At 40.7% G+C, this 12,673-nt stretch overlaps 1 protein-coding gene across 22 annotated transcripts in view; it reads right to left on the minus strand.

Annotated features, from left to right (window-relative positions):
- PARD3 (par-3 family cell polarity regulator) overlaps positions 1–12,673 on the minus strand; it is a 629,826-nt gene that overhangs the window by 209,774 nt on the left and 407,379 nt on the right. For 10 of the 22 annotated variants that reach the window (XM_047755490.1, XM_047755493.1, XM_047755494.1 and 7 more), the window contains 3 exons: positions 10,927–11,078; positions 9,814–9,858; positions 4,587–4,814 (listed from right to left, as the gene is read on the minus strand). In XM_047755490.1, the coding sequence (XP_047611446.1) occupies positions 4,587–4,814; positions 9,814–9,858; positions 10,927–11,078 (425 nt within the window). The remainder of the gene's footprint in view (positions 1–4,586; positions 4,815–9,813; positions 9,859–10,926; positions 11,079–12,673) is intronic. The other 12 variants (XM_047755491.1, XM_047755498.1, XM_047755492.1 and 9 more) reach the window with 3 other exon arrangements.

A 12,673-nucleotide genomic window follows, 5' to 3' on the forward strand; every position in this document is an offset into this window, starting at 1 on the left:
CAGATACCACATGGATCCCGCCCCAGTCTCTTGGCCCCATCGTCGTACCCGTGCCACGATTTCCACACTGCCTGTTCCCAGCCATGAAAGAGAGTCACCAGGGAGGGGCCTGACCCAACTGACAGGAGCCGTCAACGAGGCTCTGCCTAGCAACTTCCCTGGAAAGGGGGAAAGGGTGGCCCGGGCCAGAAAGAGGCAGCTGCCTCCCCGCCGCCGCCACGTTTCTAAGATGCACAGACCGCATCCTCCCAAGACGGCTGTCTAACAAAGACTGTCTGCTCCGACACTGTCCTCTCAGAGTAACACTTGACAGTGACACGGCGTCCTCATTTCAATCGACGGCCACACCCCAGTCCCCTGAGTCCTACCCTGTACAAGAAAGCCCCTCAGCCACAGGGTCCCACAGAGCACGAGGACAGCAGGGCCTGGACCTGCAGCCAGGGATGGTGCCCACATGGCGAGGATGCAGGGCGAGGATGCAGGAGCACAGGCGAACACAGGCCTGAGGACAGCAGCAGGGAGTGGGGACCACGCCCTGAGAATCCACAGCCTGACTCCGCAAAGGATGGTGTGCAGGACACTAGCGGAACTGCCAGCCGAGCCGGGCTTTTTTCTTACACCTGTAGCAAGTCATCCGCAAAGGTGACGGGCTCAGGACCACCAGCAGAAACACCAGCCTTGACAGACTTTTTTTTTTTAAGAGAAAAACAAAGGGTTTGCTGATGGACTGAGGTTGTGACACACAACCAGGTGCAACGCAGGATACCGGCAGGAGGAGGGAAGTGTCCCTGCCGCTCTGTGTGCTGAGAGTGAGAGCCTGCTGTGTCTACGTGTGCGTCTCGTGCACGCAGCGGTGCTCACTCACGGATGTGACAGTCACTGACTCCTACGCTTTGCTGGGCCCTGAGCCTGGTTATGCAGGAAGAAGACATGGTGGCATCTCTCTTGGTGGATGTTACAGATGGTAAGAGGAGCTGGTGAGCAGGATTTAGGTCAGAAAGTGAACAGGGACACAGAGTCACGGAATGTTCAAACTGGAGAGGACCTCAGTCTACCCCAGAGCTTTTCAAACGTTTTCGGGAACAATGCCAACTTCCCTGTTTTAAAATTGAAGTTTACAAAGAACCACGATGTGGGTTTTAAAGAAACAAAAACAAAACCTCCACAGGTGGCGTTCCCTTTTGTGCAGCAGGTGAAGGATTCAGGGCTGTTAACTACAGTGGCTCAGGTTCGGGTTCAATTCCTTGCCCAGGAACTTCCACATGCCACTGGCACACCGCCTCCAACCTCCGTCCCCCCCCCCCCAAAAAAAAAACCCTGCAACTGTTGAGGTGACAGCTGGTGGCCTTGGCAGAGTTCCACTCGCTCAGCCTCTCACGTGCTTCCCAATGCCCCCAAACCACCAGGGCTCCCCTCCTCCTTAGACGCCACAACACACAATCTCAGAATCAATGACCTAGGCATGTGGTCCAAACCTCCAGTTTTACAAAAGAGGGAATTAGAACTCCAGGGCTTTAAGCAACTTGACCCAAATCCCAAATGACTGAGAAGAAGGTGGACGGGGCAGAAGTCCTCTGAATCCCAGTCCAGTGCTCAGTCACGGCCCTCATCCCCCAGCAAGAGCGCAAAGTGCCAAAATTTGCAATGTACCATAGCCGCCTTTCTTTTGCTATAATCAAGGTCACCAGGTGGGTCCAAAAAAAAAAAAAAAAAAAAACCCAGCAGACAATCAGGACTTTTGGAAAACCCGGCACTTTGTGGTTACAGGTACACGTGTCACGGTGTCTTCCCCAGCTCTTGTCCAGAACCTGCCCTCTGGTTCACAAATCCTCGTTTGTCAATTTACTTGTTTTTGCCTTGATGAGAGTTGAATACAAAAGTTTTAGCATGAAATACTTAAATCCGTGATTCCCAATTGAAAGAGGAAACATGGGGACAAATGTAGGTGTTCACACCAGTGGGAAGCTCTGGAGGCTCTAGAATTAAGAGCATGCCTCGTACTGCCATCTATTCCATCGCCTGTTGCATTTGCAATAAGTGAGATATGTGAGAAAATTGCATTCTAGGAGGGAATTTAAATACCATTTCAACCGGAATACGAAAAAAGCTCAGCAGCATCAGAAATTGTAGGTGCTTTTTCAAAAGCAAATACTGAGGGGCCAGAGCACGGTATCTCTTGTTCCCTGTGGACCCAAGACGGAGGCAAGGTCTCTAGGTGACAAGGGTCTTCACCAAGGGCAGCACAAGTCACCCTGGTGAGGGCAGCAAGGAACCACCCAAACGCCGGGAAAGACCCAAGAGGGCTGAGAGCTCATGACTCAGGATCTTGGAGACCACGCTTGGCAGCAAACATAGGAAATATGTCCTTCATTTGGCGAGAATGGGCTGCATATATTTGAAATCACTGGCTGCCTAGAGTGGAACACAGTCCAGATTTAGACTGAGAATTAGATGGGGGGCTGGGGGAGGGATGTGGCAATATCCTCCCCTAAGTTTTGCTTTGCGTGTTACATTACGGCAGAAATATTCATCTTCCCAAACACATTATATGTGACAGGCAAAGATTATATAATTTCGCCTTAAATCGCCTCCGAATGTGATTTCCATTGAAAACTCTCCTTCTGCACCCGGCCTTCCTGAGGTATGTGTGAGAGAAGTGGGCCAGCCACAAGTTAAATTGCACATCCATTTACAACCCACCCAAATCATCTCCACTTTAACCCTGGGCAGTAATGTCTCTGGCTTTTCTTTTCTTTTTTTCCATCTTTTCTTAACAAGAGTTAGATGCGTTAGATGGGTAGAGTCACTCTGAAGGCAAAAAGCTAAAATGTAATTAGTAGTTACGATCAATAGAAGCGAATCAAAATTTTTTCTATTAGGACTCAAGTCCTTTCTCTTCTAAGGAAATACACTATTGAGATTTTTCCTTATGTTTAAATTGAATGTTTTTTTTGGTTTTTTTTTTTTTTTGCTTTTTAGGGCTACACCCACAGCATATGGAGGTTCCCAGGCTAGGGGTCAAATTGGAATGACAGCTGCTGGCCTACACCATAGCCACAGCAATGCAGGATCCGGGGCCACACCTGCAACCTACACCACAACTCATGGCAACGCCAGATCCGCAACCCACTGAGTGAGGCCAGGGATCGAACCCGAAATCTCATGGTTCCTAGTCGGATTTGTTTCCTCTGCACCACAATGGGAACTCTGGAATGGTTATTTTTATACTGTAAATGTTTAACTGTAATGATTAGTCCTCCGTGAAGCACACCTTTGCATGTCTTTATAAATGTTACCTGTTACTCCCTCTACTACGGAAAATATATTGCGTATTCACAGTAACCTTTGACTTTCAATGCTCTTGGCTCAAAATATTTTGCAATTTAGAGATACACTTACATACACAAATATATCTTGTTAGCTCAGTTCAAGGAAAGCAAGGGTAATTCATAAAAACAAAATGAAAATATGTTCTTAAAATTTCAGATTATTACATATATTCATTTGATATATTACAGATATACTACACAAGCAGTGGTTTTCAAACATTTTGGTCTCAGGATGCCTTTACACTCCTAAAAGTTATTAAGGATTCAGAATAAAAAATTTTATGTGGGTTACATCTATCAACATTTACTGACTTAAAACCAAGTTTAAACTATGAATGACTTCATAAAAAATAACAAATTTCATATTAACAGAAATTGTTTTTACAAAAAAAAAAAAAAATCCCTTCTATTCCGAATGCAATTATGGAGAACAATGGCAAATCTCTTTAATATCTCGCTGAAAGGATTCTTCTATCTGCTCTGTATTCAGCCCACTGCAAAATCACATGACAAGTTGCCTCTAAAAAAACCAATGGTATCCTTATGAGAAAACAGGTATAAAAAAGGAAAATAACACCTTTTTCTTTTTTCTTTTTTTTTTTTTTGTCTTTTTGCCATTTCTTGAGCCGCTCCCATGGCATATGGAGTTTCCCAGGCTAGGGGTTGAATCAGAGCTGTAGCTGCTGGCCTATACCACAGCCACAGCAACACAGGATCTGAGCCACATGTGCGACCTACACCACAGCTCACAGCAATGCCAGATCCGTAACCCACTGAGCGAGGCCAGGGATCGAACCCACAACCTCGTGGTTCCTAGCTGGATTCATTAACCACTGAGCCACGACAGGAACACCACATCTTTTTCTTATTATGATAATAGTTCAGATCTTGTAGACCCCTCTGAATGGTGTGGGAAGCCCTAGGGTTCCCGGAGCACCATTTAAGAACTGCTCCACTAGCAGAGTGCCCGCAGACCTTGGTGCAGTGGGTTAAGAATCTGACTGCAGCAGCTTGGGTTGCTGAGGAAGTGTGGGTTTTATTCCCAGCCCAGCACGGTGGGTTAAACGATCTGGTGTTGCAGTAGCTATGATGGAGGTCCAAGCTGTGGCTTGGATTCAATCCCTCACCTGGGAACTTCCATACGCCATGGGTGCAACCATAAAAAAATAAATGAATGAAACAAAATTTTTTTAAAAAAGAACTGCTATGCCACTGAGATGCTTGTAATGGCTATTCTTTCAGACATTGTAAACTTACATGTCTCCATGCCTTCGTCATCGTCATCTACGGCAGGTTTATCATAGGACTTGTCAATGGCAGCTCTGAAGCTCTCATTGCATCCTCTTCCTCGGATTATCCGCGGCCGTGGGCGATGAAAGGGAATGTCCCCATTCAAAGTCACCTCAGCGACTGCTGTCTGCAGACTCTCTAAAGAGCTCGACTTCTTCAGACCCAAGGAAGGCCCCACATCTCTGCTGGGGGAACCTTGGAGGTTTGCAAAAACAAAAAGTTAGAATCAGTGGTGAAAACGACATGTCAGAATATCTATGAATTGTGGAAAATATCACAGATATAAATTACCGGCTCAATATCAACTTCTGGAATGTGAATGGCAAGATACAAAAGTCAAGTAATGGTAACTGATTTTAAATTGTCCCATATATATTATATTTGGTCTAGTTTCTCTGTTTTCTTTAGGAAAAACTCTAACTTAGTTTTTTAACTCGACAGATGAAATCTTTGTCATATCATTTGCTCCAAGTTATATCAATAATCTAAAAGGCATTAGATTAACCCAGAGGCTTATTTGAAAAGCAGAATGAAGAGAAGGCTCCAGGAAGAAACTGAAAGTAAGCTTTTTAATTTAGCTGAAATCATTTTTGGCAATTTACAACGGAAGTGAAGCTTTCATTTCTATGAGTTTCATCAAGTCTCTCCCTCATCATGGGGCAGGTTCAGACAACTCGGTGAGTAAAAAAAAAGCGCAGGAGACCACATGGCACCTGAGAATGAATTCAGGGCACCCTGGCACCAGGTAGAAATGTACTTCTGGAAAATGGTAGTTCTCTGGGAAGAGCAACCCAAGATGTGACTAGAAGCAAGTTATCTAAGGGCTCTCTCTAGAAAGACGTACAGGAGGAAAGAATCAAGATGGATTGTGACAACTTACACCTTCAGGCTCGCACAGAGAAACAGGTGATGAACAGAAGGAAAAGACGTCACCATTACCAAGAAAAGTTCAGTGGGGTAGCAGGGAGAATTCAGAGGATTAAAATTTTGGCTCTGTGACTTGAGGATCTCGGGCAGAAGGGCCTGAGATGGCACCATGCTTTAGAAGGCAATCAAAACGGACTTCTGTAACCAGGTAAGACAGCGCCATCCATCACTGCCTGACCTGGCGCTCCAAGGGAGATGAATTTCGCCCCTAGATGACTGAAATACCAGCAGCCACCAGCTGGGCAATCCAGGTTAGAGAAGAAGCTCTTCACTTACACTGCTAAAAGGACAGGTGCAAAAAATGGCAAGGTAGGAGAGGCCAGTTTATCTCTACATGGGGCCATCAGCCCGTATGTCGGTCAATAATTAAGGAATAGCCTTGGTATGTTACCACTGAGAAGACAAATAGTTCTGGCATGGGCTTTCCGTGGCTCAGGGTATAAAACAGAATAAAAATTAAATTAGGAGAGTCAAAACAAGGCTTATCTTTTGAGGGCTCCTCTACAAAACATTCTTTACATCATCTTCACAGTGGGGTAGCAGTTTTAAGTTGGAGTAAGTATGTTAAAAATGGAACACAGGCAGAAAGGCAGACAGATGATCCTAATGCAGAAATAATATTCCATAAATGATTGTGCTTGGGAGACAAAGATGATTTATTTAACATTCTCCATGCAGGTTTGTATATATTTGATTATTTATTTTGTGACAAAACTTCACAAGAAATACGTCTTTCTAGGATGATCAATCTCCCTTTGTCTCTTGATAGCACCATAATTTTTGACAAGTTCATGTTTGAAATAACCATAAAAGTCATGTCACAGGGAGGAAAATGAATTCTGGTCTAAAGAATGAAAGAAGAAGTAAGAAATCGAGGAATCAAAGAGAATAGGAGACAAGGATTCCTAGGTGGGGACACTTGTCTTCACATTTTCTGGAATTAGTACTGGGAGGATCTTCTGACTAAGTCATGTCTATCAATTCTGATAACTTACTAGATTCATTTGGGTCCTATAAACATTTACAAGGCAAATATTCTGTGCTTTCTTCGGTTCCTAAAGGGCAGATGTCTGTTTATATGCGTGTGTGTCTCTCTATACAGCTATGCACACATCTCCAAGAAAGGCTTGATGCTTTCAGTAAAGCTTCTCATGAAAAGTTAGCGGAGATTTGACTTAATATACTCAGAGAACTAAAAGTTTAATGATTAATTTCAGAATGGCATCAGTATGTCTTAAATGTATCTCTATAGATACATGTATATAAATATTGACATACATACATACAAATGCTCATATATGTATTTATTAAAACACATAAACAAGCAAATCTTGGAAGACAAACAATGATGAAAAAGTAACTAAATAGCTGGAATTCCCGCTGTGGCGTGATGGGGTTGGCGGCGTCTTGGGAGCGCTAGGACACAGGTTCAATCCCCGGACCTGCACAGTGGGTTCAGGATCTGGCGTTGCTGAGCTGTGGCTTAGGTTGTAATTGCGGCTTGGATCTGAGACTTGACCTGAGACTTCCACATGCCACGGGGCAGCCAGAAATGGAGAAGGAAAAAAAGGTAACTAAATAGCAATAGATATTTTGTGTCATCGAGATCTTATCTCTTTACCTTTTTACTCTAAATTCGTAACACTGTAGTATAACTTTTTGGCTAAATGTTGATAATTACATATGGTGGGCACGAGGTATAGGAAAGGTCAGTGAACTACATATAGTCTTTATATTTTTATATGGTTGAAAATTGTCATAACATCTGTAATGTATGAATCTATAACAGGGATCAGTGAACTATGGGCCAAAGCTGGAAAGTGGTACCAGAGCCCAACCATGGCCTTTGTTTACAGGTGCGCCAGGGCTGCCTTGACACCACATTGGAATTAAGTAATGGCTTCAAGACACTGGTGTGTGAGACCTGCAATACCGACTCCTTGGTTCTTTACAAAAAGGGCCTGCTGACTCGTGCTCTATAACATGCTTTCATTCGCATATTAGGGTTGCCAAAGAAATTTTAACAAAGATTTTATAATGAGCTATCATAATAAGATTCCTAAATGAGGGTCACGGAGATGCCTAACCTCATAAACTATCATTTACCAGTTATGAAACTTGAAAATGTTTCTTACTACATAAAGTACAGGCTAAAGATATTACACACACACACACACACACAAAATTAATGTCTCTTCACTTTAAAATAATATTTTGAAGCTTTTTATAAAAATCTCTTAGGTCATCATGATACTTTGCTTATTTTTGTAGTTTCAAGGATTAAACCGTTAGAAACCCAATTCTCTTATTCCTGTTTTCCCTTTTCTTGCAGAAAGTGGCTATATCCCCCAAATATCAGACAAGATCCCTAAATCCAGGAATAAAGGGGGACATCACAATCACACTACTCTCCTTAGGTCTGTTTTTCTGCTCTTACCTACTAATACCTCTCTCGTCGAAAATAAGTAGAGGATGCCTTTTGCAAGGGCAAAGGGAAATGGAATTCAATTTTCATTATGACAGGCTTATGGCTAGACAGACGATCTACACTAAAATGCCACTGTGACTCAACCAAAAACCTTCGGACTAAACTGTAAAACCGTGATCATCTTAACAATTCAAGTGAAGTGGAGAAAGAAAAACAGCTGAAAATCTGTTCACTGCCTAATACTGGAGGGTGGGAAGGATCCATTGGAGATCATTTATTCATCACAGATTTAAAACCAATAGACCAGAAAGTATTTTGATGTCTATGGTACAATTTTTTGTCCCAAGGTGTTCCAATTTTATTCGATAGAAGAGATTGTACATAATATTTTAAAAGTACCCTTTTAATCTAGGATCTAGCATTTTAAAATACCGTAAAAACACCTGATTCGGTTGGCTTATATAAAACCTTCCTTCTCATCATGAAAGTTATTTAATGTTTTCAGTTGCAATCTGGATAATTATTTTTTAATCATAATAAATTGGTCTGTTCTGTTAGCAATAGTTGATTAAATTATATATTTTCCTTAGTTTACCTAATTGGCATAGTATATAAAGTTATGTTCTTTAGCCTGAATTTGGTTTTTATGGACATTAACTTAGACAGGGAGTACTTCTTTAAAATGACTTAATACTATTAATTCCAAAAACTAAATACTAATTTACATATGTAAACTCTCCAATAATGTTTTTCTTTAGACTTGTTTCAGAATTTCAATGAATTTTATGTTTGATAAAAGAAATAACTACTTAATAAGGGCTGAGGCTATTATTAATTGCCTTGTACTAAAGTTAATTCCATGATTTATTGGATGTAATTTTTACCATCTATCTTTACAGAATATGAAAACTCCAACCATGTCCACATAATCTTTACATATGTATGTGGGATATACACATTTTTCAAGAGACCAAAAACTAATTATTTCTGCAGGTTGAAAAGGTGAAGTGGAGCTAATTAGTGCTAAGTGGTGTAACTACATCATACTGGATGTAGAATAATTAAAACACTATTCAAAACTTATGACAATAAATCAAAATGCTCAATTGTACACAGCACATTAATTACACATACTTTCCCCTGATTATTTTCATAAAATAACACATAAAGTAAAATCTGCTATAAAGTAAAACGCAGTTCAACATAATCCATTGTTTCTACAGAATGATTTAGGCAGCATTTTAGAAGCAAGCCCCAAATAGTTCAAAACAAAAACACCTTTAAAGCAGGTTCATCAAGGTAAGATATGGATGCATTATTAATAGTCCTACTCAGGGATAGGTAGCTATGAGCTTAACGTTTGCATCCGAAAAAGACAGCAGTTTTGGACATTGCCCTTCAGTGAAAATATTCACATTTGTGCCATTATCCTTCAAATCAAAACATCCACTTTGAGAATCATCTTTGGATGTGAACCTAAGCAGCCGACAGATGTAAAAAAACCTTAAAGAATCTACCATGGCATCCCATTTTCAGGATTTTGTTTTCTTTTCTTTTTTTTAATTGCGACAAAACAGTCCAACACAAATATAATTAAGAAAATCGAGGCTGTTTTAGCATTTCTGAAGCACTAAATTATATTTCCATTTAGTATGCACTACAGTGATAAATTTCTTCTATCAGAAAATTTTTCTTATACAATTTGATTTCCTACGGTGAAAACATCCACAAGAGCCTGGAATATTTATGTTTACGTGCAATATGATTGGCAGCTCTATAATTATGATAAGCTCCTTGGACCACAGTTTCTATGGCAACAGTCTAAGTGTCCATTCTTACCTGCTTTCTGGTCATCCACTGTATTGAGTTTAGTCTCGTCAGCTACTGTTAAAAGGTAAATGTATAATGGTTAGCCCAGTTAGTCCCATGGCCCAACATGCTTCAACCATACCCAGATCTTTTCAGTTAGGTGATAATTCTTAGGTAACACTTCATGCAAATAATATGAAACATCAAGCAAACATTCATAATCAAAAAGGGGGGAAAAGCAGTGTCTCCATGCAACGCCAGTCATCTCATGTCACAGACACGTGTGTTATTGATATGTTAGCATGTCATCATTAGCCAGGCAAGGCATCACCCAATTCTTCTTTTACGCATGTGATACATTAATGCTTTTAGTCTTAAAGTACAAACAGCCACCAGAGAACAGCGTAAATACGTTACAGCTGATTAACAAAGGTTTTTCTAATCAATCAATCGGTTTATAGGTATCATTAATGAATTAATTGACTTTCCCACTCATTTTGGGTTTTGGTGGATTTGGATTTAAAAAGAGACACTACCTGATTGGTGTTTGATTGAACAACTAGGATTATTTTCCTCCTCTCCTTTGCTTCCAAATACTTTCTACAATAAATAGTCTCTCAAATTATGACTCCAATTAAATGCCTTAATTAGCAACACATAAGAATTTCAATGAAATAAGCCTTACAGGACAGCAATGGAAGGAAGATATCATGAAGGAACAAAACTCTAACATGGATTGAGATAATGGTTTCTCTCCAAGAGATTTTCTTCTAGTTCAAGAATCCCCACACCCAACCAAATAATATTCCAGTGAAACTGGTTTTAAACAGCCCAAGTGTTAAAACATTTTTTTCTTTTTTTTCAAATAAAGATATAGGAATAGAGCATGATACGCACATGTGTTTGTTTCTTTTCTCATCAGAAAACATATATATTACCATATTGCACATGATGTAAACATGCCACTTAGGAGAAATATAGTTATCTCAAACTTAGAGAAAAACTCGTTTTTGCCAAATTGCCTCATTTCCCATTTATGTTCTCTATTGCTCACAGTAAACAGACATGTGTTTGGGACCATCAGTTTTCCTCTGAAAGCATCTAGACCTTATTTAGATAAAGATTCATGGAGATTGTACTCACTACCTAAATCCATGCTTTTTGATTTTCGCGTTTTAACGAAATCCAATTGACTGGCATCTGAAAATTGCTTTGTGCGTTTTTCTGACATACTCTGACGTCCAAATCCTTCTCGTTGAAAAGCAAGAACTGGATCGACATCCGGACTCAAAGAGCTGGTGTGAAGGGAAAGAGAAACATAAAAATATTTACTGAAAATAGGAGGCATGCCATTCAGGAAAGTTCACGTACACCTGTGTGTATAAATGTGTGTATATGTATATTCCTCAGAAATATTTAAACTAAATAGCACAAATACAGTCCATGGGGGGGGGGGGAGAAAAAAAAAGAACAAATCTGTGGCTGTGTAGGAGGTGATGGGAAAATATAATATTATTTACATTTAGAGCAATTCTTTCACCATGTGATGAAATTGAACATCTGAGGAAACCTTTCAAATACGTATACGAATACTAGCAGCAGATAAGTAACTATATGAATTGCAATTGAAAAGAAGTTTTGTAAAGAATCGTTCTGGTCTTCTAGTATATCCATTATCTTGTGTTTCAGAAAAGAAAAAAAAAAGCCACCTTTACGGGATGTAGTTTTCCTTCAATACTTAATCAACTGAGAAGAAGTCGACTCAGCAAATCATGGTTGGAACCTAGTCTGATGAGGGCGCTGTGCTGGGTACCAAAGTCAAAATAATAAATAAGAAAAGATCTCTGTTCCCAACAAGTCCCTGTGAAAAACACCAAACCAGAAGCACAAAGCAGACACTGGGGAGCTGAGAGTGAACAGTGACCCAGGGAGTCAGGAGAAGCATGATTAGAACTGAATGGCATCTGATCTGTGTGACACCAGCACGGTGGCTCCAGCAGAGATGATGAAGCACCAGACAGATCCGTGGTATCAGGAGATGGTTTCCAGGGCTTTCCTGATGAGAGGGGCAAGGGAATCCACTCCTATTTGTAAAAATCTGGGAACACGTGCAAAAGCACCACGAGGTGCTCCAGGCCTTGTGAGCCCAGCCGACACAATGACATGGTTTTTCTCCGTGTTGGATACCCTGAGCTTAAAGTAAAGGACTCTCCTGGAGCAACGTGGGGCCGCCTTACCCACGTGGCCAGAGTGAATCTGAAATACCTTTGTGGCATGTGAAAGTTCCCGGGCCAGGGATCGAACCTGTGCCACTGCGGTGACCCAAGCCACTGCAGGGACAGTGTCGGATCCGTAAACTGCTGCACCACAAGAGAACTCCTGAAATACCTTTCTAATAGAAATTATTGGTAAAAGGCTTTTCAAAGTACAAATTGCTACTGCTGATGTTCCCTGAAAACCACATATCGGTATGTTTTTTAAACTAAGTTTATAACATCTGACATTGTGGTGTCTCTAAGATTAGAATCTGCTGTTATATATTTTTTAAATTTTTTCACCTTAAAAACATTGTTAGGATCCCAATATCAATTCATGGATTGCGAGAAGTGCATTCTACCAGGTAACAAATGCAAAGTTTAGCCATTTGACATATTTAGCCTTCCACAATTGTGCAGCGAACTGTAAACATACACAACTGAAAATGTCAAATGGGTTTGTGAGTTAATAAGAGTCTTAAAATAACGAAATATTCTTAAACCATAACATAATTAATTCGTCCCTATTAAACTATTTCAGACACAACAAACAACACTTTGCAAGTTGGGCTGTGGGACTGACAGCTGATTCTTTCAAGAATGTAACCATATCCTGACCCCCCAACGTTATTAAA

The sequence above is a fragment of the Phacochoerus africanus genome, chromosome 12 (genome assembly GCF_016906955.1).
Source record: "Phacochoerus africanus isolate WHEZ1 chromosome 12, ROS_Pafr_v1, whole genome shotgun sequence".
NCBI classification, from domain to species: Eukaryota; Metazoa; Chordata; class Mammalia; order Artiodactyla; family Suidae; genus Phacochoerus; species Phacochoerus africanus.